The sequence below is a fragment of the Macaca fascicularis genome, chromosome 19 (assembly GCF_037993035.2).
Source record: "Macaca fascicularis isolate 582-1 chromosome 19, T2T-MFA8v1.1".
In the NCBI taxonomy this organism is placed as follows: Eukaryota; Metazoa; Chordata; class Mammalia; order Primates; family Cercopithecidae; genus Macaca; species Macaca fascicularis.
The window spans coordinates 57,962,442-57,989,738 of NC_088393.1; the positions used below are offsets into that span (position 1 = coordinate 57,962,442).

The 27,297-nt window shown below is 52.7% G+C and overlaps 1 protein-coding gene across 29 annotated transcripts in view; it reads right to left on the reverse strand.

Annotated features, from left to right (window-relative positions):
- Nucleotides 1-27,297, reverse strand: part of VRK3 (VRK serine/threonine kinase 3) — a 50,061-nt gene that overhangs the window by 6,312 nt on the left and 16,452 nt on the right. For 27 of the 29 annotated variants that reach the window (XR_012427889.1, XM_074024313.1, XM_065535739.1 and 24 more), the window contains 9 exons: nt 26,902-27,051; nt 25,225-25,503; nt 18,513-18,577; nt 15,190-15,256; nt 12,894-12,978; nt 12,523-12,628; nt 10,596-10,688; nt 7,159-7,291; nt 5,876-5,996 (listed from right to left, as the gene is read on the reverse strand). Coding sequence is in view for 28 of the 29 variants with exons in the window: in XM_074024313.1 (XP_073880414.1) it covers nt 5,876-5,996; nt 7,159-7,291; nt 10,596-10,688; nt 12,523-12,628; nt 12,894-12,978; nt 15,190-15,256; nt 18,513-18,577; nt 25,225-25,503; nt 26,902-27,051 (1,099 nt within the window). In the remaining variant the exon portion in view is untranslated. Of the gene's footprint in view, nt 1-4,109; nt 4,403-5,875; nt 5,997-7,158; nt 7,292-10,595; nt 10,689-12,522; nt 12,629-12,893; nt 12,979-15,189; nt 15,257-18,512; nt 18,578-25,224; nt 25,504-26,901; nt 27,052-27,297 lie in introns of those variants that run through there. The other 2 variants (XM_074024316.1, XM_074024315.1) reach the window with 1 other exon arrangement.

The window sequence follows — 27,297 nt, forward strand, 5'->3', positions numbered from 1 at the left end:
CTGGCATGAGAAAGTCCAACTTACATTCAAATTAATGCCAAGGCAACCTGAAATGATAAGAATTCCCCACAAACTCACGGCCAACAGCACCGTAGCTCATGCCTGAACAAAGCTGATACAACACACGAATTATTAACCATCTCAGGCTTCGGGACATCAGACAACACTTCAGCATTATGCTAGGTGGCTGTTTGATTTTTTGTAGAGACGGGTTCTCACTATGTTGCCCAGGCTGCTCTGATCCTCCTGTCTTGGCCTCCCAAAGTGCTGGGATTACAGGTGTGAACCACCACGCCTGGCTGAGGCCATTTTAAATGGCATAATCACTGACAAAAAGCATAAAAACAGGAAAAAATGTAGCATTAACTGAACGACACTGGCGTATATAGTGTAGGCGCTGAAACGGGGAGGCAGAATGCTATCTGGCTCCTCCCTAGGCTGGGAACATGTGTGTCAGGTGATTAAAATTTTTCTCCACACTATGTGTCCGCAAGTGGCCACGAAAGAACTGCAAGAATTGATTTGGGGTTACAAATACTTTTAGTGAGTAGGAGAATTCACACATATGGACTCTGAATAATCAGGACTAACTGTATATGTACATACACACACATACACATATATGTATAACACACACGTGCATGCACGTGCACCCCTTTTTGGCTGTTCAGGAAAAATCCTGATTTACCCACTGCCTTTGCTTTATCCCCCAGCCCCACCCTCCTGCTCCTCAAATCCCTCTGCCCCATGGATCTGGGCCCAGCTCAGGCCTCATCCCTTTTCCCTGGACCTCAACTCCTCCCTGGCCTCCTGTGCATCCCCACGTGGCCCCAGAGGGTCTCTTTACACCTGTCCCTGACCCTCCCTGCTCACAGCCCACCCTGCCTCCCGTGGCTCCCCAGCACACACTGGCCACCCTCTAGCTCCATCTCTCCACTCCCTTCTCCCATCGCATGTCCCATCCACACCAAAGGACTCCTCGTCCCACCAGGCCACACATCCACACACATCTGCCTCTGCACACATCACTCTCGCTGCCTGGGCGGCCTTCCCCACCCTGAACTCTGGCAGGTGGCTGTTCTCCCTTTGAGATACAGCTCGAGGGTCTGGCCTCCTAGGAAGTCTTCCCCAGATCCCTCCAGGCAGAGGAACTCCGTCCCTCCTGGGCCTGTGTGTAGGTTCGCGGATGTCCCACGGCAGCCATCGACATACAAGCGCAGGAAGGCCCGGTTGTGCCATCGACAGGACGTTACACGCTGCACAGCAACGCCACTGCCACCCCCTGCCGTGGGCTCTCCCTGACCAGCTGGGGAGCCCTGAGAGCGGGTCCAAAGCTGGCTGTCATTTGTGCTTTGCCCAGCAATGGGCCTTGAATGCCAGACAGCCTCAGGGACTCAAACTGCCTCTCCTCCTTCTTTTACTCGTGCTGCCTGTCGTGAACTATAATGTGCAAAAAGTGAGTATCTGTTGAATGAATGGAAAAAGGCCACGTATACCAGTAAAACGTCCTAGCGCAGGGCACCTTAGGGTGCCAGGAAATGAGCATGTAGCAACATCGCCCCCCTGTGGTCCCCTTGGCTATGGTCTGGGCTAAGAGACGCTGGGCTGGGGGTGAGGAGGGGTGTCTGGGGGACAGTGTCAACATCACCAGCTACTCTCCAGGGAGCATTTTCGTGCGCCTGGCCCTCTACGGTTGTGGTCTGGAGCAGGGGCTGTGGAATTACTGTTATCCATGCTGCTATCATTGATACGAGATGATTACTGTGACCGCTTATTCACCCTGCACCATGTCGACGAGTGCAGGCCCTCTCTGTGAACCCGTCACGTTCATCAAGTCTCTTTAGGTGAGGGAATGTGAAAAGGGTGACGTGACTGCTCTTAGGAGTTAGGAAGGGGAGTGGGGAGAAGACTCAACCCAGGGGAGCCTCGGGGACCGGCTTCCCTGACAAGATCGGAGTGCAGAGGCACCGTGGGCTGATTCTCACCTGGGTGTCCAGCACAGCCACTGGCCTCAGGAACCTGGCACTAAATGCATGAGTGGAGAGGGTGCAGAGACATGCTGTCCTGTCTGCCTAGGAATCCTGCCTCCCCCTTGCCCACCTGGGAGGCTCTTGTGTTCCCTACAGACCAGGTCAGGCATCTCCCAGGTGAGGGTTTCCAGGAGCCGGCGGCGGGGTCCTGTGCCTCCCCTCTGCTCCCACAGTGCCGGGCTACCTCCACCCTCACCTGCAGCTCCTGCTTCCTGTCCGTGTCTCCCCCCAGCCCTGGAATCCCCGACACTGGGCCTGCGTCTGCCTGACCTCTGTGTCCACAATGAAGCCTGGGCGGGCTCAGCATTCACTCCTTAGTTGTTCTTCATTCCACTATGATTTTTCTTTTATTTTGAGACAGGGTCTCACTCTGTTGCCCAGGTTGGAGTGCAGCGACACAATCACAGCTCACTGCAGCCTCCACCTCCTTGGACTCAAGTGCTCCTTCCACCTCAGCATCCTGAGTAGCTGGGACTCCAGGCATGTGCTACCACACCCGGCTACAGTTTTTGTAGAGATGGAGTCTCATCATGTTGTCCAGGCTGGTCTCAAACTTCTGGGCTCAAGCAATCTGCCCGCCTAAGCTTCCCAAGTGCTAGAAGGCATGAGCCACTGTGCCAGATCCGCCCCTATTTCTTGGGCACCCACAATGTGTGCTCTCTGTTGCATCCAGAGGAGGATGTGTGTGTGTCACAGGGAATTGAGGCACTACTACTACCCTCAGTCTCCTGTCTTGGGACTGTCAGTTAGAGATGTGAACCCTCCCTCATGGAAGCTGCAGTGTTTTGGGGTCTCCTCGTGAGAGCAGCTCAGCCTTGTCCTGAGCTAACCCATCGGAGTGTGTGAGGGAGCATTTCACTACCTTCACTCACACGGGGACTCCAGCGGGCTGCTCATTCTGTGACTCATCGTTTTCACCTGGCTTCATTTCAAAAGACACCTTTGTCTCACTAGTGTGAGCAGAAAACCCCAGCACCATGTGTTAAAGCTAGGGAGTAAGTGTGAACTAGGGAGTAAGTGTGAACTAGGGAGTAAGTGTGAACTAGGGAGTAAGTGTGAACTAGGGAGTAAGTGTGAAAACAAGCTCCAAGAAAATGGGGCAATGGACCTGTCTAGCGGGTTCTGAGGCTGGCTTCCCATGCAGAGGTTGCCTGCAGAAGTCTGGGGGCTGAAGGCCTCTCTGTCCCTCCCTCTTTCTGCAGGGATGTTGGGGCAAATTAGCACCAAACTGTGTGTGATATCCTTCTTGCCACTGTTTAAAGCTTCATGGTCCTTCAGGGGGCAATTTACCTGTTACCATCGCTGTGAGACCTGCCCCCGACATCAGACCTAAAAGTGTGCTGCACACCCCCACCAACAGTCCCACCAGTGGACACCCAGGACCTGGCCCCAGGATCCCCATCAGTCTGACCTCTGACACACCGTGTGTTTCACCCTTTAGCTCCTATCTCCCCCAACAGGATGTGAGCTCCCTGAGGGCAGGGATTTTTGTCTTACTCACTCCTGTATCCCTAGGGCCTAGAACAGAGCCTAGCACATGGCAGGGGTTCAGTATTTGTTGAGTGAAGGTAGGCTGGGCCCAGGCACCACCAGTTCACCTCATAAGCCTCCTCCACTTGGAAAGCAGCATGTAGGTGACAGGGGCTGTCTGTGGAGTTGAATGGCCTGGGTTTGAGTCCAGGAGCCCCTGCTGAGTAGCTGTGTGGCCTGGGCTGATTACCTAAGCTCTCTGTGCCACAGATCATGAGAGTACACAGCTCAGAACAGTTGTGAGGATGCAGGGGAAGCACCAGGGGCAATGCCTGGCACAGACAAGTGTATAATAAATGTTAGCTTTGAACAGTCAGTAGGAGGAAGTCAAAATGACGAGACACATCCCCTCATCTGAAGGAGGATGAAATTCTGGGCATGGTGCCACATACGCCAATTAAACACGCACCCAAGAACGTCACAGAGTTTTTAAGGACACAGATGCATCTAAACTAACACATTTAGGAGCATTCGGAAGTAGTGAACTAGTTGTATAGCTAAAGTTAAAAACATAACATTGAGTGAAAGAAGGCAAGAAACAGCATGAGGTTTAGAGCATAGTACTATTTATACAAATTAAACACACAGTACCACCATATATAGTTTAAGAACACAGACATGTCTATAGAAAATTGATTTAGAAGCAGCAGTCAGGAGCAGTGAACTCGATCCACATGTAGGGGTAGGGTTAAATTTGAAGAGAGCCAGAGACACATAAGATGCAGAGCGGAATATCACTTACGCAAATCACACACAGGACCACGGCCAGCACGCGATTTTGAGGGTATAAATACATCTAAGTGAACACGTCAGCAGAACACATGTTAAGTGTGCTTGAGCAGCTGTCCATGATTGAGGGAAAGAAGTTGGGAGATACGAAGGGAGTAAAATAAAATGAGAAAGGCTTTATGTGAGGGAAGGACTAGGAAGGAATTCACAGCACACTAAGGACAGGGAAGTAGGAGGGACTCAATGCCATTCACTGGAGGGTTCACCCTCTTCCCACTCTATATGATTTCCTAGATAATCTCATCCTCTCCTGGGGCTTCAGTTGACAGCTCCTGAGATATTCCCGGGATCTGAGTCTCCCTCTAGACTTCACTCCTGCACTTCAGACGGAGATGGTCAGCTGCCTCCCAGATGACTCGGGCAACAAGTCCGAGACGGAGTCTTGCTCTATCACCCAGGATGGAATGCAGTGGCGTGATCTCAGCTCACTGCAACCTCCACCTCCCAGGTTCAAGCAATTCTCCTGCCTCAGCCTCCCAAGCAGCTGGGATTACAGGTACCTGCCACTGCGTCAGGCTAATTTTTGTATTTTCAGTAGAGACAGGGTTTCACCATGTTGGCCAGGCTGGTCTCGAACTCCTGACCTCGTGATCCACCCACCTTGGCCTCCCAAAGTGCTGGGATTAAGACATGAACCACCGTGCCTGGCCTGGGTAACTCTTATTCTTGTCTGAAGTGCACGCCTAGCACGCCAGCTAGGACCAGCTGCCTACTGTCCTTGGTGCTGAACCCACAACCCCCGCGCTTCCATTTTGTGCCCAGCGGCCCACTGTCCCTGGTGCTGAACCCACATCCCTAGCACTTCCCTTTTGTGTACCGCCGCCTGCTGTCCTTGGTGCTGAACACACACCCCAGTGCCTCCCTTTTACGCCCAGCTGCCTGCTGTCCCTAGTGCTGAACCCATATCCCTAGAGCTCCCTGTGTCCAGCTGCTCAATGCCCTTAGTGTTCAGTCTCACCCCAGAACTTCCCCATATGTTCCGCTGTCCACTGGCTTTGGTGCTGAATGTTTAAACCAGCAATGGTAAGACCTGGTGGTTTACACACAGAGGTGAAGGCACTGATCTGGTGGTGTGAACACTGGATGGGGGGGTGCTACCAGTGCTGAGACAGGGCCTGGGCCTGTCCTGCTCAGGTTGCCTGCGTGTTTGTAATGAATGAGTCACGGTGCCCCACACATGATGAGCATTTTCTACGAGCCAGGCCCTGTGCTAAGTGCTGTGTATACCTGACTTCCCTGAACCCTTGTGCAGTCCCGTAACGTGGGCGCTAGTAGAAGACCATCTCATGGAGAAGGATAATGAGGCTTGCAGACGTTAACACCCCACAGTGGTGGGGCCAGAGTCCAAGCCCAGGCAGCGTGGCTCCGGAACCCCTGCCTCGCCTGCTTCGTGGACAGTGCAGCACATGTCTGTGCAGCTCAGAGGACTTGGGCTCTGCTAGGTGACACTTCCCCTTCCCGCCTGCCCCCAGCTGGGCTCTGGGCTTCTGCCCACCTGCAGGGGTTCTGCTGACCCCCCGACTCACTTCTGTTTTTGCTTCATGATGTCCTCAGTGTTAGGAAGGCAGTTTGTCCAAGGCAGAAACCCGTAGAGCCACTTCAGCATGCAGTAGCCCAGGCTCTGGAGGTCGCTGCGGCGGGAGGGCCCTGGGAAGGGAAGGGTAGAGGTGGCACCTCAGTCTGGATGCTCCATTCACCAGTGCGTCCACCCCCTTCCTTCCCCTTTCTCACTGACTCAACCACGCGCTCATGCACTCAGCATTCCAGCCATATGGGCTGTCTCCTCTGCTCATTCACTTTCATGAGTAGGCAGAAGCTGACTCTTATTCTCATTCTGACTTACTTTCACTCAACCATCCCCTCAGCCTCTTTCTTCAGGTCACCCTCATCCACTCTTCTCTCATTCATGCACTCATTCAATCCTCAGCATCCGTGTGCTGGGCTCAGCTGATTTCTGAAAACTCAGACTGGGATCTTATCGGGTCCCAGCCCATGACAGCCTTGTTGGGAGACAGCTATGGTGTGGGACTACCTGAGTGACAAAGGACACAGAACACATGGGAGCCCAGGAGGATGGGTACCAATCCCAGCTTCAGTGGGGAAGTGCCGGGAGACCCGGATGGTGTATTTTCCTTAGCTTCCTGAGCATAAGACAATGCTTAATTTAGACAACGCTTTGTGTAAGCACTCGACAAGCACTACTTGTTGTCCGTGCTGGCCTTCCACCACCCGATGCTGGGGGCAGGGGTACCTTCCCTGCCCTGGAGGAGCTCAGTCTGGTGGGAGGACGTGGCAAGCATGTGGATGGCCATGATATAAAGGGATGTGAGAAAGAGGGGCTCAAGAAATCTGCCCCGGGCCCTCTTCCCACTCTCTACACTTTCCCTGGATGATCCCATCTTCTCCCAGGGCTTCGGCTGATAAACTCCCGAGATACTGCAGAGCCTCTGCCCAGATTTCCCTCCCACATTCCAGACGTGGTGGCCAACCACCTCCTCAAACAGCCCCTCCTGGATGACTCCTAGGCAACTCCCATCTTTCAAGTCTACGCCAGATCCTGAATCCCAACCTCTGGAACTCAGGGCTCCCCAGTGCCCAGCCTCCCACTGTCCTTGGTGCTGAACCGCTAACCAACCCCCACCCCCCACCCCCCACAGTGGTCAGGACGCTGTCTGTGGTCCTGATCCGTCCTGGCGCCCTTAGTGCCTGTCCTGTGTGGCCACCTGCTGTCTCTGGCTGTGAACTCCTAGAGCTGCCCTTGTATGAGAAGCATGTCTCCATGGTCCCAAACCCTTCCCTGGCCTCGTACCGCATCCCTTGTGCAGGTCCATGCTAATGAACTCAAGGTCCCCCTCGTGAGGGCTCCTGCTGCCTTCCACGTAGGCCACATGTTTGCCACTCGGGCAATAGCGGAAGGCGAAGCCATAGCCTGCCAAGGTCACCTGTGGACACAGGGAGAAGCCATACAGATTGGAGGTGAGGAGCACAACTGAAAACAACCATTCCATCAAAGATGACATTTTTCACTTATAAAACTAAGCCATGCTCATAGCAAAAATGATGTGAAGTAAAAAAAAACCCCAACCAGCCATCATATTTCCTCCCAGCCCCTAAAACCCACTGCTCAGAAATAACCACTAGTAACAGTTTCTTATGCACCATTCCACATTTTTTTTTAATAACCAGGTAACATATATGGATGGGGAGGGGCTCTTGTTTTCCAGAGGCCTCACACCAGACCTGTTGGACACCAGCACTTAACACTTTAACAGCGGTTCTGGGCATTAACTCTGGGGCCAGATGGCCTGGGTTCAAATGCCAGCTCAGCCCGCTGGTGGCGGTACAACCTTGGGCAAGCTATACTACTCCCTGCTATGATTTCTCATTTGTAAAATGATAATAGTCCCCACCTCAAAGGGTTCTTACGAGGCTTAACTAAGTTTAAAACAAAAGTTAAATGCTTTCTGCCTGATACACAAAGTTGACTAAATCTTCTTTCAAAAATATTTATTTATTTCGAGATGGGGTTTCACTCTGTCACCCAGGTTGGAGTGCAGTGGCGCGATCACAGCTCACTGTAGCCTCCTAGGCTCCAGTGATCCTCCCACCTCAGCCTCCCGAGTAGCTGGGACTACAGGCATGCGCCACATGCCCAGCTGATTTTTTGTATTTTTTGTAAAGATGGGGTTTTGCCCTGTTGCCCAGGCTGGTCTTGAAACCCTGGGCTCAAGTGATCCTCCTGCCTTGGCCTCCCAAAGCACTGGGATTACAGGTGTGAGCCACTGTACCCAGTTCATGTCTTTTTTTTTTTTTTTTTTTTTTTTTGAGACGGAGTCTTGCTCTGTCTCCCAGGCTGGAGTACAGTGGCCGGATCTCAGCTCACTGCAAGCTCCGCCTCCCGGGTCCACGCCATTCTCCTGCCTCAGCCTCCCGAGTAGCTGGGACTACAGGCACCCGCCACCTCACCCGGCTAGTTTTTTTTGTATTTTTTAGTAGAGACGGGGTTTCACCGTGTTAGCCAGGATGGTCTTGATCTCCTGACCTCATGATCCACCTGTCTCAGCCTCCCAAAGTGCTAGGATTACAGGCTTGAGCCACCGCGCCCGGCCCCATGTCTTCTTTTCAATGGCTGTATCTTATTCCACCATATGGATAGTGGACAACTGTTGGTTTTGTCTATGTAAGACCTATACACTTCCCCTGCTCCCTGTTTTTCTGTTCAGTTTGTGGTGTTCATTTATATATATATATATATATATATATATATATATATATATATATATATATTTCTAAGTTTTGAGACAGGGTCTCGCTTGGTCACGCAGGTTGGAGTGCAGTGGCACGATCATGGTTCACTGCAGCCTCAATCTCCTGGGCTCAGGTGATCCTTCTACCTCAGCTTCCCAAGTAGCTGGAACCACAGGTGTGTGCCACTACACCTGGATAGGTTATTATTTTTTATTTTGTAGAGACGAGGTTCCCTATGTTTCCCAGGCTGGTCTCGAACTCCTGGGCTCAAGCGATCCTCCCACTTTGGCCTCCCAAAGTGCTGGAATTAGAGGCGTGAGACACGGGACCTGGCCAGGATGGCCATTTTTATGTGGCAACTTGACTGGGCCATGGGGTGCCCAGACATTTGGCCAAACCCTATTCTGGGAGTGTCTATGAGGGTGTTGTGAAAGAGACAAACATTGGGGTTTGTAGACTAAGGCAGATTATTCTCCCTAATGTGGGTGGGTCTCATTCGATCAACTCAAGATGTGAACAGAATAAAAAGCTAAGTAACCAGAAGCTCCTCTTCCCTGACTGCTTGAGCTAGAACATTGGTCTTTTCTTGTCTTTGGACTGGAACTGAAACAACCCCTCTTTCTGGGTCTCAAGCCTGCTAGCCTTTAAACTGAAACTCACATCATTGGCTCTCCTAGGTCTCCAGATTGCAAACTGAAGATCTCAGGACTGCTTAGCTTCCATTATCTTTTTTTTTTTTTTTTTGAGACGGAATCTCGCTCTGCCGCCCAGGCTGGAGTACAGTGGCGCGATCTCAGCTCACTGCAAGCTCTGCCTCCTAGGTTTACGCCATTCTCCTGCCTCAGCCTCCTGAGTAGCTGGGACTACAGGCACCCACCACTGTGCCCGGCTAGTTTTTTTGTATTTTTTTTAGTAGAGACGGGGTTTCACCGTGTTAGCCAGGATGGTCTCGATCTCCTGACCTCATGATCCGCCCGTCTCGGCCTCCCAAAGTGCTGGGATTACAGGCTTGAGCCACCGCGCCCGGCCAGCTTCCATTATCAATGAGCCAATTCCTTGTAATAAATCTCTACACACACACACACAGACAGACACACGCACACCCTGCCAGTTCTGTCTCTCTGAAGATTCCTAATGCTTAGTTCCAGGATTTTCATCTGGGATAGTCTCCCCCGACTTCTCAGTCCACGCAGTTCAGGTCTGTTTCTGCCGGGGCTGCTGAGCTTTGGGGATTTAAGCCTAATCTGCTGGTGGCGATTTTCTCACCAGGAGGAACAAGTCTGCCTGACAACGAGCAGTGAGAAGCACGAGCCCAGAGACAGGAGAGCTGGCTTCAAATCTTAATTTTGTTCTTAATTCTTAATCATTCAAGTTCAAAATCATTCTTAATTTTGTTCAGAGGGTAAAAATAGCATCTTGTTTTAAGTTACATCTCTATGATTACTAAGGAGGTTGAATATCTTTCCTTTTCTTTTTTTTTTTTTTTGAGACAGAGTCTCGCTGTGTCGCCCAAGCTGGAGTGCAGTGGTGCGATCTCAGCTCACTGCAACCTTCGCCTCCCGGGTTCACGCCATTCTCCTGCCTCAGCCTCCTGAGTAGCTGGGACTATAGGCGCCCACCACGATGCCTGGCTAATTTTTTGTATTTTTAGTACAGATGGGGTTTCACCGTGTTAGCCAGGATGGTCTCGATCTCCTGACCTCGTGATCCGCCTGCCTCGGCCTCCCAAAGTGCTGGGATTACAGGCATGACCCACCGTGCCTGGCCACACCTTTTCATATTATTTAGTTAGCCTGTGATTTCGTTTTTTAAGAATTGCTTTTCTTATCCTTTGCCCATTTTCCTAAGTTTCTTCTTATTTATTTGAAGGAGCTCTTTATATATGATGGACAACAATCCTTTGTCTGTAATAAAGCACTGTGAAATAAATAGAGGTTTGGAGACAGATGGGAACCTGAGCCCAGAGATCTTCTGGAGTAGGCAGGAGCTGGCTCTTACCTGACTCCGGTCCTCTGGATCCACAAAGATATTTTCAGCTGTCACATTTCCATGAACATACTCATTCTCATGGAGGAACTCCAGGGCATCCAGCTGGGGGAAGAAGCAAGCCAGTGTCTGCACAAGCAGTAAGACTAACACAGCCTCTGGTGCAGACTGGGGCAGGGAGCCCCACTATTAAGGCCTGGGGTCGTCTGGCACTGTGACTGGGGGTTAAACCTGACTAAATCTGGGGCAGCATGAGGAGCCCGCTGTGATAGCACATTAAGCATGCCTCTAATCAGGCTGTCAGGGAGCTCACCAGTTGAGCTAATGCGTGGCTTCCTATATTTCTCTCTTAGCTGATGGCAAACTCAGGAGAGGGAGAAGGGGTTAATGTCTGTCTGCAAAAATGACTCAGCACCTGTGAATATCAAAAGAGCTCTTCTCACCTGTCCTAGAGAGCAGAAATCAACCTTGTTAAGCAATTTATATCTTGATCTCCAGCTCCAGCTGTCCCACTGAGCTCCAGACTTTTTTTTGGTGTGTGTATATATACATATTTTTGAGACAGGGTCTCACTCCTGTTGCCCAGGCTGTAGTGCAGTGGTGCAATCACTGCTCACTGTAGCCTTGATTTCCCAAGCTCAGGTGATCCTCCCACCTCAGCCTCACAAGTAACTGGGACTACAGGTGCCACCACCACACCTGGCTAATTTTTTCTAGTTTTATTAGAGAGGGCATTTTGCCATGTTGCCCAGGCTGGTCTTAAACTCCTGAGCTCAAGTGATCCACCTGCCTCGTCCTCCCAAAGTGCTGGGATTACCAGCGTGAGCTGCTGCACCAGGCCAACTCTTCAACTGTGTCTGCTGCCCGAGTATCAGCTACATTCCGATCATATCCCCAACACTCTTTGACCCCAGGGCCAAAGTTCTGCTCGTTCTCCTTCTATAGACTCTCCATCCCCAGGGCCTGGGACCCTCCTCAGCCTTGTCCTCTCCAAATGGACCCTCACTCAGATTCTTCTCCCCATTCCAGTCCCTCCCCACATGGCCCCTGAGGGCCTTTCTGTACCCAGAGCTGACCCTGCCCTCCCCTAATCCCAGCACTCTTGTGGCTCTCCAGTGCCCTCAAGACAGATCCCAGCCCCCTCAGCCTGCTGTGCGAGGCCCTTTGTGATGTGGTCATTGCTGGCCTGTCCACACCAACTCCATCTCTCCCCACTGCAGGGCCATAGTGCAGATACTGAACATAAAGACCTTAGGACTCAGCATGTCGCTCCCTTGGTTATGTCCATCCCTCCAGCCATGCAAACTGGGCCCTCTTATTCTCCATCACAGCACGGGCCACTTCTACTCAGAGCACTCGTCATAGTTCGTGCAACTGTTTGATTTACTGTTGGCCCCTCCCACTAGACTGTGAGCTCCAAGACACAGAAACCATGTTTGTGCTGCTCCCTGCTCTGCACCCAGCCCTGGGGACAGCATCTGGCACCCAGCAAGTGCCTGATGAATATTTAATGAGGATGAATGAATGAATTAATGAACAAATGCCATATGCTCTCTATTCCACATAAGCCTTGCTCCAGCTGTATCCTTGGCCGAACCATCCTCTCATCTATCCTCTGCCTCTTCCACCCAGCACCTCGCTATTTCCACTCATCCTGAGTCTTGGCTTAGAAACACCCTCCACCAGGAAGCCTAATCTAAGCCTTCCGTTTGAGCATTGGAGGGGCTCCTTCCTCCAATGCTCATGGCCCCCCAAGGGCCCTCCACAGGACTGACCACCCAACATCCCGGCTCTAACCGCCTGCCATGTCAGTGAGCCAACCCCTAGTGTGCGGCGGAGGGAGGTGGGGGCCGGATGTGTCAATGACTGAAGAGCCTGCTAAACTAGGATCTGACGCGCCCTCCCTGACGCAGCAGCTCAGCGACTTCGGGGTACGCACCAGCCGGCAGGCCACCTGCAGCACAGACCTCTCTGACAGCACATGCTCTGGGCTGACATCCAGGGCCGACTGAAGGCTCCTCCCCAGGCTGGGTAACACCAAGAACCTGGAAGACACAAGCACCCCAGGAGGTGGGCGATGAACGGGGAGAGAGGAGAACTGGCTGCCCAGGATGGACTGTGGCGGGGGCTGCAAGGTCCTGGTCCCAGGTGAGATGAAAGGTTCTGACTGGCTGGGCAGCAAACTGGGTCAAAACTACGAGAAGGTAGGAAGAACTGGCCCACAGCTTCGGGGTCCCAGCCCTGCCTGGACTCACGACAGGAAGAGGAGGAAAGGGGCCGGTGAGGCAGCCGGTGAGTAGAGCAGCTCACCTGTATTTGTCCTGGTGAACACCGAAACCCATGCAGGTAGGGACGGCCAGTTGCGGGGTCGAGTACAGCTTCTTCCACTTGTTGACTGCGGAAAACAGGGGCTTGAGGTTAGAACACAGCCAGTCCCAAGCCCATGGCAGTAAGAGCCAGTTCTCAAGCAGAAGCACAGAGTGCCCAGACCGCCTCTGAGTCTCCTTGTCGGAGATGACAACATTGTGGGTGGGTGACTGTGGGAAGGGGCTGGTGATGGGGCAGGCATGGGTGATGCATGAACGTCTGTGATCCAGGTCTGTAGGTGATGGGGTGAACACGGTGGTTCTGGAGGAAGCGTATACAAATCTGGAGTGCAGAGATGGGATAATGACAGGGTTACTTCCGAATTCACACATAGAGCTAACAAGATCAACACGTGTCTAATCTAGCCATGACATCACCAGAATGTGCCTCTGCCTGTCTTCCAGATGTCAGCAGGGTGGACCAGAACCAATGGCAGCTGACGCTAGTTTAACAGCTGGCTGTCCAGGGAAGTCAGTCCTGATGGGTAGCATTTGCTAATTTCTTTTTTCTTCTTTTTTTTAAGACGAAGTTTCACTACGTTGCCCTGGCTGGAGTGCAACAGCGCAATCTTGGCTTACTGCAACCTCTGCCTCCTGGTTTTAAACGATTCTTCTGCCTCAGCCTCCTGAGTACCTGGGATTGCAGGCGTCTGCCACCAGACCTGGCTAATCTTATTTATTATTTATTTTTTTGAGATGCAGTCTTGCTCTGTCGCCAGGCTGGAGTGCTGTGGTGTGATCTCGGCTCACAGCAACCTCCACCTCCCAGGTTCAAGCGATTCTCCTGCCTCAGTCTCCTGAGTAGCTGGGATCACAGGCACGCACCACCACGCCCAACTAATTTTTGTATTTTCAGTAGAGACAGGGTTTCACCATGTTGGCCAGGATGGTCTCGATCTCCTGATCTCATGATCTGCCCACTTTGGCCTCCCAAAGTGCTGGGATTACAGGCGTGAGCCACCACGCTCAGCCCTTTTTTTGTATTTTCAGTAGAGATGTTTTGCCATGTTGGCCAGGCTGGTCTTCAACTCCTGACCTTAGGTGATCCACCCACCTCGGCCTCCCGAAGTGTGGGGATTACAGGCGTGAGCCAGCACACCCGGCTGCATTTGCTAATTTCTGCAGTGTAAATACTCCTGCTATGGCCACCTCCAAGCTACCAACATGACATGACTGGAGGTGGGTCGGGGAGACGCACAGCGGCAGCCGCCATGCGGCATTCTTTCCACACAGAGACAACAGTGCACACAACCTCACTGGCAGAGATCACAGGACATGTAGGGAAATAATTAGAAAGTGATGAGTTTCTGAGGGTTCATTACTTTTGTTTTGAATATATTTGTAAGATTATCTAATTTATTTATTTTATATATTTTTTGAGACTGAGTATCACTCTATCGCCCAGGCTGGAGTGAAGTGGCATGATCTCAGCTCACTGCAACCTCCACCTCCCAGGTTCGAGTGACTCTCCCGCCTCAGCCTCCCATGTAGCTGAGATTACAGGCACATGCCACCACGCCTGGCTAATTTTTGTATTTTTAGTAGAGATGGGGTTTCACCACGTTGGCCAGGCTGCTCTCGAACTCCTGATCTCAGGTGATCCACCCACCTCAGCCTCCCAAAGTGCTAGGATTATAGGCGTGAGCCAACACGCCCGGTCTATATAATTTAATTGCTAATACTAGCTATATGTAACTACCAGCTTGCCATCTTCCTGAAAATTTAATTTTTTTTTTTTTGAGACAGGGTCTGGCTCTGTTGCCCAGGCTGGAGTGCGGTGGCACAATCACAGCTCACTGCAACCTCCACCTCCCAAGCTCAAGCAATCCTCCCACCTCAGCCTCTTGAGTAGCTGGAATCACAGGCGCATGCCACTACACCCGGCTAATTTTTATATTTTCAGTAGCGATAAGGTTTTGACATATTGCCCAGGCTGGTCTCAAACCCCCGGGCTCAAGTGATCTGCCCACCTCAGCCTCCCAAAGTGCTGGGATTATAGGCGTCAACCCACATCCAGCCTGAAAATGTAATACTTGGCTTCCAAGAGCTGGTGTGAGCCAGCCACAACACACACTGAGGCCTGAGGGGTGACAGGACTCAGGTTATGGGCACAGATGGGAGCAAACCTGGGCCTATAATCTAAACCCACCCTTCTCACGCCAGCAGGTAGAAGCCAGGGGCTGTGACCACGTTGGCGTCCCCCTCACTCTCCCCTCCTTGCCCAGTTCCCTGCCAGGTACCTTGCAGAGGCTTGGCGGCCCGCTGGAAGAAGTTCTGCTCATTGAACAAGCGCCCATCCTTGGCATCCTGGTGGGGGACAGGAGAGGCAGAAGGCTGTCACACTGAAGTCTCAGACAAGGGCCCCCAGTTCCCACTGGCAATTTATTACTCCCTCGATGATGAGGTTCCTCATCGAGTCCCCACATCAGAGCCAGATTCCTCAGGTACTACACACAAACACACATCAGAGACTGCAAGCTACCTCCCGGTACCCAGGTTTCTTTTCTAAGAGCCACAGTGTTTCCTAGAATGTGGCGTTCAGTTTAAAAACTACGTTTCCCAGCCTCCTTTGCAGTGAGGAACGACCACATGACCAAGTTCTGGCCAATGAGGATGTGAGCAGAAGAAACATGGGCAACTTCCAAGTGATGCCCTTAAAGAGCTTTCCTTTCCTCTTCTGTTCCAGCTGGCTGCAATGCAGATGTGATGGTGGAAGCTGAAGCAGCCACTACAGCCCAAGAGATGCAGGTTATGTGTTGAAAATGTTGGTGCAAAAAGACAGAAGGAAACAGGGCCCCTTGTTTATAAAATCATCATATCAGCTCTGGAAAACTGCCCCTGATTTTAAGTGAAAAAGCAATAAAAATATCATCTTGCTTAAGCCACTATTAATATTGGGTATTTGTTAAAAATGACACCAATGGCCAGGTAGGGTGGCTCAAGCCTGTAATCCCAGCACTTTGGGAGGCCAAGGCAGCTGATGGATCACTTGAGGTTAGGAGTTCTAGATCAGCCTCGCCAACACGGTGAAACCCTGCCTCCACTAAAAATACAACAATTAGCCAGGCGCGGTGGTGCGTGCCTGTAATCCCAGTTACTCGGGAGGCTGAGGCAGGAGAATTGCTTGAACCTGGGAGGTGCAGATTGCAGTGAGCCAAGATTGTACCTTCAGCCTGGGTGACAGAGTGAGACTCTGTCTCAAACAAACAAACAAACAAACAAAAACAACAGCACCACCAAATATTTTAATTAAAACACAACTCGTAGGCCGGGCGCGGTGGCTCAAGCCTGTAATCCCAGCACTTTGGGAGGCCGAGACGGGCGGATCACGAGGTCACTAGATCGAGACCATCCTGGTTAACACGGTGAAACCCCGTCTCTACTAAAAAATACAAAAAACTAGCCAGGCGAGGTGGCGGACGCCTGCAGTCCCAGCTACTCGGGAGGCTGAGGCAGGAGAATGGCGTGAACTCGGGAGGCGGAGCTTGCAGTGAGCTGAGATCCAGCCACTGCACTCCAGCCTGGGTGACAGAGCAAGACTCCGTCTCAAAAAAAAAAAAAAAAAAAAAAACACAACTCGTGCAGCTGGGTTGTTAAGAGTACAGAGTTGGCTGGGCACAGGTGGCTCACCCCTGTAATCCCAGCACTTTCGGAGGTGAAGGTGGGAGGATCACTTGAGCCCAGGAGTTCCAGACCAACCTGGGCAACACAGGGAGACCTCATCTCTATCAAAAAAAAAAAAAAAAAAAAAATCAGCTGGACGTGGTGGTGCATGCCTGTGGTCCCAGCTACTTGGAAGGCTGAAGTGGAAGGATCACTTGAACCTAGCAGACCGAGGCTGAGTGAGCCTTGATTGCACTGCTGCACTCCAGCCTGGGCGACAGAGAGAGACTCTGTCTCAAAACAAACAAAAACCCAAAAGAATTAAATGACATGATGCTTGTGACACTCAGCCCAGGGACTGTCACATAATAGGTTCTCAATAAGCAGGTGCTGCTACTGGTCATTAGTGAGCCTAGCTCCCTGCCCCAGCTCCTCTTCTTGTCCTTCCTTTTCCCTTTTTGCGTCCTGGAGTCCTCCCCACGATGCCGGCGAAGCCCATAGTCACTGACACGAGCGACATGGGCACAGCCATGTAGGCCCTGAGCAATCTCACGTGGTGTATTCATGCCTGCCCCACTCTCCCAAGGGGGCAGCTCCTTCAGGGCAGCAATTGGGTCTGACCCATCTCTGCAGAAGTCCCCAGCACTCAGTTCACAGGAGGCTGCAGGAAAGGCTTGGTGAATGAATGAATAAATGGATGGATGAACACCACTGGGCATTCAGCCCTGACCTTTCGAATGCTTCAGAACAGAGCTGCCTTCCCAGTGGATGGGAGGGTGAATGTTCTCTGGTCAGCCAGGTGCCCTGTGCTCCCCTCCCAGTCCATCCCTCTTCCTGATGGGACTGGGACATGGCATGGCCCCCGCCAGACTGGGAGCTTCTCCAGGGCTGGGCCTGGGGCCAACTCTTCATCCCCGAGTTTTGAGCCTCAGGAAATGCTGATGAGATTAGATGCACAAACAGAGAGCAAGGCTGTATTTCTAGGATGATGAGCGTAATTACAGTAGTAATAACAGGAACAGCTCAGGTTGATGGGGTGCGTACTGTGCCAGGCACACCTGAACCACGCAGAGAAGCATTAAATGGGACACGGTAGCTGCCCCTCTGGGAGGATTCAATGAAGCAGTACTTGTGAAACACAGCCTGGCTCAGGCCATGCCAGGCTCTCAAAGCAGGTGCTACCCATCACTAGTGAGTCCAGCTCTACAGCCCATGCTCTGACCCACTCTCGTGGTCTCCATCTAAGGCGGAGGGAGGGCAACCCACCCAGCTGTCCCTGGTTTTCTGGGGTGGGAGACAATTTGGATAAACAAAAAGAAAATAAAAGTCACCCGTAATCCCAGCACCCAGGGATGATGGCGGGGTTATGAACCATGATGATGCCCTTCTGTTAGGCACCTCCTCTGTGTGGAAGGCAAGACTCACCCTCGTGGCCACTCTCCCTTTCTCTTTGTTTCCTTTTGGCCCCACCCTCGAGCGCACATGTCCGACAGCTGAAACTCATGCTTTGCCCCTGATGTGTGATTTCACTGAATCCTCAGCACGAGGACCCCATCTGATGGGTTCTCTGTTGGACCCCACACCCAGCACGGTGATACACAGTAGGTGCTCGATATGTGCACACTGCGAGGCTGGTGGTAGGGGGCAGGTGGGCCACACCCTGTGGGTATCAGTGGCTCCATTTCATGGATGAGGAAACTGAGTTCTGAGGGGGATGGGCTTGCCCAGGTCACACAGCCGGGGAGCATCAGAGCCAGACTCGGGTGGATCCAACTGTCGGTTTCTAACACCCTGGGATGATGGACAACTAGGTGCCTGCCCTGCCCACGGATTCATTGCTCCTTGCAGGTGGGGACCCTGGTCCCCAATCGAGCTCTCCCAGCGAGGGGCTCAGAAGTCAAGGATGTGTTTGTGAAAGTCCCTCCCCTCCAAGCTGCCCCCCACCTGCAGGGTCACTTACCAGTTTGAGCGAGAACTTTTGCTTCTGGAGTTCTGAGTCATAGGCGAGGGCGGAGGTGGGTGCAGCTATGGGGGAACAAACAAGGGAGCGAGGTTATAACCGCAGGGAAGGTCAGGGTCATCGTCCCCAAACTTCCCAGCAATGAGGAGCGGCTCTGGTGCCCTGGTTCCGACAAGGTCAAGCGCACTCTTGGCTCTCACGACCTGCTGCTTCCTAGTTTTAAATAAGCTTCCTCTCCCTCTTTCTCTCTGTCACTATCCAGCCGTGCAGGAAGGGTTAATGCAGCAGGCTTGAGGCGGCTCTCCTGGCAAGGTCTGGGAGCCTGGATTCTGGCAGGGCTCCCAGAATCCCCTAAAGTGAGTGGGGCTCGCTGAGCCTAAACTGCTTGTGCAATCACTGTGGTTTCTGTGCAACGCCTTCTTTCCCCTGGGGAACCTGGAATGCGGATACATGTCAGACAGAGGGGGTCACATGAGCTCCCCAGTAACAGCCCTGGGCACTGAGCCTCTGAGGAGCTTCCTGGTGGACAGTTCCCACGTACTGTCACAGCCTGTGGCTGGGGAATTAGGGGCGTCCTAGTGCAGAGTGACCTCATCCAAGGCCACATCCCAGGGTGACCCAGGTCCAATGATTAAGGTGGACATAAAGGCCCAGCCTCTCCTGGCCCAACACAGACCCACGCTGAAGGACCACTTCTGCTCCAGAGCCCCGCAGGGTCGGCTGCGGCCATCACTGGGCTGCATCACAGTGCCGCCTCCCGCTCTGCCCCGCCTGCTTCCTTACCCCCTCCCTACAGCGCCGCCTCCCGCTGTGCCCCGCCTACTTCCTTACCCCTCCCTGGGTTCTGATCCCTGAGGCAGCTCCCCATAAGCACCCTGCCTGCTTGTTCCTCGACAGAGCCTGCTCCAGGAGCCCTTACTGTTCATTTACAGACCCCACCACGTCTCCGGCCCTGTGCTAAGTGTGGGCTTCACATGCATCATCCCATCTGACAGACGAGAAGAGGAGAGAGGCCAAGAAACGCCAGGCTGGCCAGGGTTCAAACCCCAGCTCCTCCCTCCACTCTGTGTGTGACTTTGGGCCTCCATTTGCATGTCTGTAAGATCGGAGCAATAAGGCCTACCCGGAGACTGGCTGCAAGGACTCAACAGACAGGCAGGAGTAAGAGCGGCACCAGCGATGTGTGCAGCAAGAGTCTGCGTCCCCCTGCACGCACACTGCTCGGTGAGCCCACTCAGCCCAGAGCCCAGCACGGAGCCTGGCGTGTCAGGATTGCTCCACAGGTGACAGCTTTAAAACATCCCCATAACACCAGGGCTCCGCAGCTGGGGAGTGGCAGAGCTGGCTCGACCTGGGTCTCCCTAATCCCAAAGCCCGTGAGCTGAGCTACTGTTGCCCGCGCACCCTAACTCATGCTGGTGTCCCTCCTTCCTCTGCTCTCATCGCTCCCACCCTCCCTTCACCATCGAGGCTGGTATCATCTCAGACACTGGGCTGAAGGACGGGGGGTGACAAAGTCACCAAGAAGCCGTCCTTGCCCTCAAGAAGCTCCAGCTGCAGCAGGGTTGGGAGCCAGCTCTACACATTCAAGGCCAAGGGTGCTCTGAGCCCAAGGGAAGAGAGAGAGACTTATGCAGGACCCACATCTTGGGGAAAGACAGGTCCTTTCCAGCTGTGGGGAGAGCACTGGGGGGATCATGCTGGAGCAGGAGCAGGCGGTGACATCATGACCAAGCATCCGCCCCTGTCTGGAACCCAGGCACAGGAACAGTACCTGTCTCTCAGAGGCACCATGAGGTCAATGACAATGCATACATGCCTGGCACTCAGAGGCAGGCAGGAAAAGCCGGCAATTTGATACAATTTTCCTGCACTGCTTTGCAGATTATAGAAGGCTTTTCTCTTTAACTTTTTTAACTGACCCTGCTGCCAACAGCCTGGAAAGCTAGCTGGGCAATTTCCAATGTAGAGGGAGTCAAGGGAGGCCAGAAGGGAAAAAGGGCTTGGCCAAGAAAAGGGCTTGGCCAAGGGCCCCAACGGAGACGGGCCACAAGCCCAGGGCTCTGGACTCTGTGATCTGGGGTGGCAGATCTGGGTTTCTGCTTGACAGAAACCTGACACATGGAAAAACTCGACGTGTGCCAAATGAAGACCTGGGCCTGCCAGGCAGGCAGGTGAGCGCCTCCCCTTGCCCAAGTCAGCCGGTCCTGAACTTAGAGCAGGAGCACTGTTCTGGGACTCATCCTGACCCTAACACCAGGGAGCATGTACACGGCGCTGGCTATTTTCCCGGCATCACTCTACTCATTTCACTCTCCTGACTGCAGCCCTGTGAGGGCAGTAGCATTACCATCTCCCCTTTGCAGATGAGGAAACTGAGGCACAGGGTCCCGCTGTCATTTGAAAGGTCAAGCAACAAGTGGCCAGCAGAGGCAGCCCAGCCCACTGCTGAGCTCCAGGGTGCCCCATGCCTTCTACCTCCCGAGGCCCTGCTGGGGCCCCTGACTGACTTCTCCTTTCCGGCCTCCAGAAGGAACCAGCAGAGCCAACACCTAAACTCCGTACCCAGTGATTCTGGACTGCTGGCCTCCAGAGCTGCAGGAGAATAAGCATGTGCTGTGTTAAACCACTCACCGTGGTAACTTGTTACAGCGGCCACAGGAAGCTAACACAAGCCCCACCTTCCATCCGTGAAGGCAGAGGCTGTGGAGGGCAGCATGTGCCTGACCCTGAGCTGCTGCTCACGGACAGTTCTCCCCAGCGCGCCACAGTGAGCAGCTGCAGGGACTCATGTGACTGACGACAGATGGTGGCTCCCCCACACAGCTCCGGGGAGGCCCAGGAGTATGACATTATAATTCAGTACTGGACAGAGAGATAAGGGTTAATCAAGTGCTTAGAGCATGGCGCAGAGTGGGATAAAAGTGTCCACTGCTCGAATAACCGTAACGATTCAGCTTGTTCTTGTTTTATCATTATTGCTTTAAGCTACGGGACATACAACTCCACCACCTCTTCTCGACTGGTGCAAACTGGCAGAAGAAAAGGGCGATTTGCTCTGGGGCGATGCCACCCGATGGTGGTGTGACCCAAATGCAAGCTCTGCATCAGCAGCGTCTTCACCAGCCCCGCTCCCCCTGCACAGTGTCTGTGACGGCACCGTGGCCAGGCACACGGTAGGTGCTGCTTAAGGATCCACTGAGCCACCGGGCACAGTGCTCACGCCTGTAATCCCAGCACTTCGGGAGGCTGAGGCAGGAGGATGGCTTGAGGCCAAGAGTTTGAGATCAGCCTGGCCAACATAGTGAGATCACCTCTACTTTAAAAAATAAATAAATAAAGGGACTGCTGAAGGAATGGATGACTCAGGCAGGTTGGGCGCTGGGGTTTGCTATTTTTATCAAACAATCCGAGTCATAAAAGGCAAAACCGAAACCACACTGGCCCAGAGTAGCCCCTTCCTGTGCTTTCACTGTGGGTTTCCGGGGAGGGCAAGTGTGGTTTCTTCTCTCAGGAGCTCCTGGCCCAGTGTGTTTTCCTCTCCTTCTCCCTCTTCCTTCCCCGCCCTCCTGCCCTCTCCCCGCTCTGCCCTCTCCCCTCAATCTCTTTCTCACGGTTGGTTTTCATCCCTCTCCCTTTCTCCTCGATCTGTGCTCCTTGGCCCCTCATTCCTTCTCATCCAGATGCCTTCTCGCTCTTTCTCCCCAACCTCTCCTTCTGCTTTCTCTCCCGTTCTTGGGAGAAGCCAGAGTGCCTGCGTTCAAATCCCAGCTCTACAACTTCCAGGCTGTGTGCCTTTGGACAAGCAGCTTCCCCTCTGTGCCCCAGCTGTAGGATGGGTAATACGGGTGCCTATCTCACAGTGTGGCTGGCAGCATTACATGGGTAAGACACAGAGAGTTCCCAAAGTGTCTGGCGTGGGATCCTGCCCGTAATCCCAGCACTTTAGGAGGCTGAGGTGGGAAGATTGCTTGAGCCTCGGAGGTTGAGGCTGCAGTGAGCCGTGACTGTACAACCGCACTCCAGCCTGGGTGATGGAGCAAGACTCCATCTCTTAAAAATAAAAGTGCTGGTACAGGCGAGTGCTCCCTAGGTGTTAGCCACGGCCCTCTTTCTCTTGCTCCTGCTTGGTCTTGGTCACACTCTTTCCCCTCTCCGTCACCTTTCCTGGCCCTGCCTATCTGTCCCTGTTATTAACACTGCCTACCTCTGCCTCGGAACGATCCTGTACAGTTTTCCAAGTGCTTGGCCTACATCTCCTATCATCATTTGAGCCAACAGCCCAAGGAGACAGGGGGCAAGGCTTCATCTCACTTTTCCAGTGGGGGACATCAAGGCATAGAGTGCCTGAGCGGTTCGCTGGGGCTCCCTCAGCGTGTTGGAGCCAAGTCAGGACTCAGATTCGGGGCTGTCTGAAATACCAGCTGTCCTGCCCGCCCGCCCATACTCCAAGGCAGGGATGGCCAATGGAAGGTTCAAAATTGCCCACATGCTTGTCTGGCCAGTGGGCACTTCCAAATCAAAGATTTCCTATCGAAATCCAGGTTTCAAGCTTTTCCTAGAAAACCTGGAAGATTCTGGAGCCCAGAGCCTAGCTAATAATTGACACCTCTGGGATCCATGTTCTTCATGTATAAAATCAGGATAGGGATAGTACTGATACCCTAAGGCTGTGGTGAGAATGTAGCAGACCTCTGTCCATCAAATAACTTGTAAGCAAATATTCACGGCAGCGTTACTCCTAACAGCCCACAGTGTAAACAACCCAAACGCCCATCAGCTGCTGAGTGGCTAAGCCACACGGGGTGCTCCCATACCATGGAATATCACGCAGTTGTAAAAGGACTGTGGCAGTAACGCGCCACAGCACAGATGCAACTTGGGCACATGCTGCTGAGTGAGGGATGCCAGACACAAGAGGCCACACAGTGTAGGACTCCACTTCTGTGAACACCCAGAAGGGGCAAATCCACAGAGGGAGAAAGGCGGTTAGTGGCTAACAGTGGATGGGAGGAGAGAGGAATGGGAATGATGGCTCAAAGGTACTGGGTTTCTTTTTGGGGTGACAGAAATGTCCTGGAATTAAATAGTGATGATGGTGGCACAACACTGTGAATATCCTGAAGGCCACTCAGTTGCACCCTTTAAAAGAATGAATTTTTGTGGCCACTTATGCCTGTATTCTCAGCACTTTGGGAGGCCGAGGCAGGTGGATCACTTGAGGTCAGCAGTTCAAGACCAGCCTGGCCAACATGGTAACACCCTGTCTCTACCAAAAATACAAAAAAAAAAAAATTTAGCCAGGTGTGATGACACGTGCTTGTAATCTCAGCTACTCGAAAGGCTGAAGCAGGAGAACTGCTTGAACCCAGGAGGTGGAGGTTGTAATGAGCTAAGATCGCGCCACTGTACTCCAGTCTGGGCGACAGAGCAAGACTCTCTCTCTCAAAAAAAAAAAAAAAAATTAATTAATTAATTAAATAAAATAATAATAAAAGAATAACTTTTTTTTTGAGACGGAGTCTCGCTGAACAACGTCTTTTTTTTTTTGAGACATAGTCTCGCTCTCTCACCCAGGATGGAGTGCAGGCGTGCAACCTCGGCTCACTGCAAGCTCCACCTCCCTCGTCACACCATTCTCCCGCCTCAGCCTCCCAAGTAGCTGGGACTACAGGTGCCTGCCACCATGCCCAGCTAATTTTCGTATTTTTAGTGGAGATGGGGTTTCACCGCGTTAGCCAGGATGGTCTCTATCTCCTGACCTCATGATCCGCCCACCTCGGCCTCCCAAAGTGCTGGGATTACAGGTGTAAGCCACTGCGCCCAGCCAATAAAAGAATAACTTTTATGTGAGTTTTATCTCAATTAAAAAGCTCCAAAAAGAAAGGAAAAGAAAAACCCATGTAAAGTGCTTAGAACAGGCCTGGCCTTGCAGAAGCACTCAATATTTAGTACAGTTAATACTAACACTACTGCCATAATTATTTTCCTCATTGTAACAGAGTCTGGGTTTTTCAGCCTCATGCCTCCCTCCTCCCCTTCCATTCCACACCTGGGCAAGCGGATGAGCAAGCCTGAGCGCTCCCTCCTTTGGGGTCTGCATCCATAAGACTCAAACCATGCATGGTGTTGGCCTGTGTGGCGGAACCCTCAGCCCAGCCCCACCCCCAACTACAATGAAACACCTGGCCAGTCTCCTTTCCTCACTCTCAAGGCATCTCAGATCTGCGTGGGAGGCCTGCCTGCTCTCCGCAGAGCCCCCCATTATATAAGCAATAAACCTCTCCTATCTTGTTGGTGCGTGTGTGACATCATCAACCTTGACGTTTCAACCAAATCTTAGGTGGGGATCCATCCTCTCTCTGCACACGGGCCAGAAAACAATCATCCTTAGCACGCAGCCCCTGGGCCTCCCACATGCCAACAGCAGGCGGGCTGAGAAGGGGCACACTTCACACAGGGCACATGCCTTGCAACTGGCCGCAGTCCCCACCACGCCCAACTGCCTTACTCCAGCCTGCCGCACTCATTCCCACTGTTGCCCGGCCCTGCAGGTGGGTAGGCGCAGAGTCCTAGGTCTAAGAGAAAGTTGCCTAGCGGCAGGTCTGCAGCTAGGGACATGGCTTCCATTCCCATTCTCAGGAAGGGGTCCCCTCCCACTGTCCTGGTGCTGAGACGACCCAGTCCCCGGCCGCCCATGGACAGAGCGTACCTTCATAGAGAATGCCCTGGTCGTCCCTGGTCTGGAGGAACTTCAGCTTCCACTGTCGCCCACTCTTGTCTGTCAGCACTGTCCCTGTGGGCAAAGCTTCAAGTGAGGTGGTCACCCGGCTCCGCTTCAGCGTCTGAGGGCTCCGCTTCAGCGTCTGAGGGCTGCAGCTGGTCTTCTGAGGGCTCTGCTTGGTCTTCTGAGGGCTGCAGCTGGTCTTCTGAGGGCTCTTCCTGGTCTTCTGAGGGCTGCTTTTGGGGGTTGGGGGTCTGCTCCCGGAGCCTGCAGGAGGATGGTAAGAATAAAGCAAAAGCACCATCCAGGAGAGAAAAGTTGGATGGGCAGTGAAACAGTATGCAAACTACTGTTCCTTTATGAATTCATTCATTCAACAAACACTTCCTTGGACCTTCTATGAGTCAGGCCTTTGAGTGATGACACTGGGGTACAAGATAGGAGTCGGACCTGCATCCTTCCCTCAGGAGTGCCCAGTTTGGTGGGCAAGTCTACTCTAGACACAGCCAGTCAGATGCGGGTCTGAGACAGCGCAGCACAGACAGATATTAGGGCCCAAAAGAGAAAGAGATCCTGCCTGGAGAAGTCAGGGTAAGCTTCCTGGAGGAAGGGATTAGTTAAGAGTTGGGTCTTGTTGGATGAGTAGAAGTTTGCCAGGGAAAAAAGGACATTCTAGACATTTACGCAAAAACATCCTGAAAAAGGACTCAGTCCTGAGATAGAAAGGGGCCAAAAAATTTGTTAGACCAAAGCCCTGCCCTGGAAGGGTTCCTAGACTGGCAAGAGAATGGGGCGGTGTGGTGGCACACAGATTTGGACACAGGAAAAGACATCGTTTACTCCGTTCCTCCCACCCGCCATCCCCTAAAGGCAAGTAATGGCAAGAGGCCTCCAGGCGCAGAGGACAATGAGGAGCAAAGGCGACACCTCACACTGCCACTGCGGCTATGGCTTCGGATCCAGGGGCCCAGCGAACAGAAGGAACACAGTCCTCAGGCCTCCCGTGTCCTGGGCACTGGCTGGGCACAGGGAATATACACAAGTTGTGCTGGGTCCTTGCCTGCAAAGGGCCCCCAGTCCAGAAAGTGAGGCAGAAAGGCCCGTGGAGCCTACAGTGACATGCGCTCCAGTGAAGGCTGCAGCAGGCATGGGGGATGCCAGACAAAGAGGCTGGAAAGAGGCTCTGGTGGACGATGAGGAGCTCTGGATGCGAGCCTACGGCACTCAAGAGAAGCTTCCTAGAGACCAGACCGGCTGAGTGGCAGTACACAAGGCCAAGACGGAAGGTGAGAGTGTCCTGGGCTGAGGGAACAGGCTTAGCAAAGACCAAGGTTAATCCCCAAAAGTGTTTTCTGGGCAAAGACTGTGTTGAGGGCTAAAGCAGGAACCAGGCCACACAGATGCCAGACTGAAGAGTTTGGTCTGAAGGCACCAGGAACAGTAGAAGGCTGTGTGCAGGGAGAGGCCAGGGCAGCTCTGGGTGCCAAAAGACCCATCTGGGGCCATTCAGAGGCAGACTGGAGGGGGAGATGGGAAGCTGGAGTCAGAGAACAGGCAGAGATGGACGATGCGTGAGCCAGGACTGTGGCAGTTTTGTCCCAAAGATCATTAGACAACCCAACTTTGCTCCACTTAGAGTCAGGCCAGATGGACCTTAACTCTTACCTTTGGATCTCTCAGAGGAACTCAGAGTATCTTCAGACTCAGAACTGTCACCATCTGAGAATAGGGATAATCGGGGAGAGGTGACGGTGCTGGACCACTTCACTTTCTTAGGAGAGGTTTCAAAACTGGAGTTCAGCCCTCTCTTTGAGCCTAAAGAAAGGCAGACAAAACGCAGACTGGAGTTACAAAGGCCCCTTTGCAGGCTCCACTGGACTGGGAGCCCTGAGGTTATATTCAGCTATGCTCTTCTCTTTGGCCCTCAACACCAATTCTTGCTTCTTCTATCACATAAATATCTAAGTAAACTGTTCCTCTTAGTTGTTCTCACCTTCTTAGGTCTTAGTCTCTCTTGTATCTTCCAGCACTTTGCCACTCTGTGTCCTTTCTATATAATTT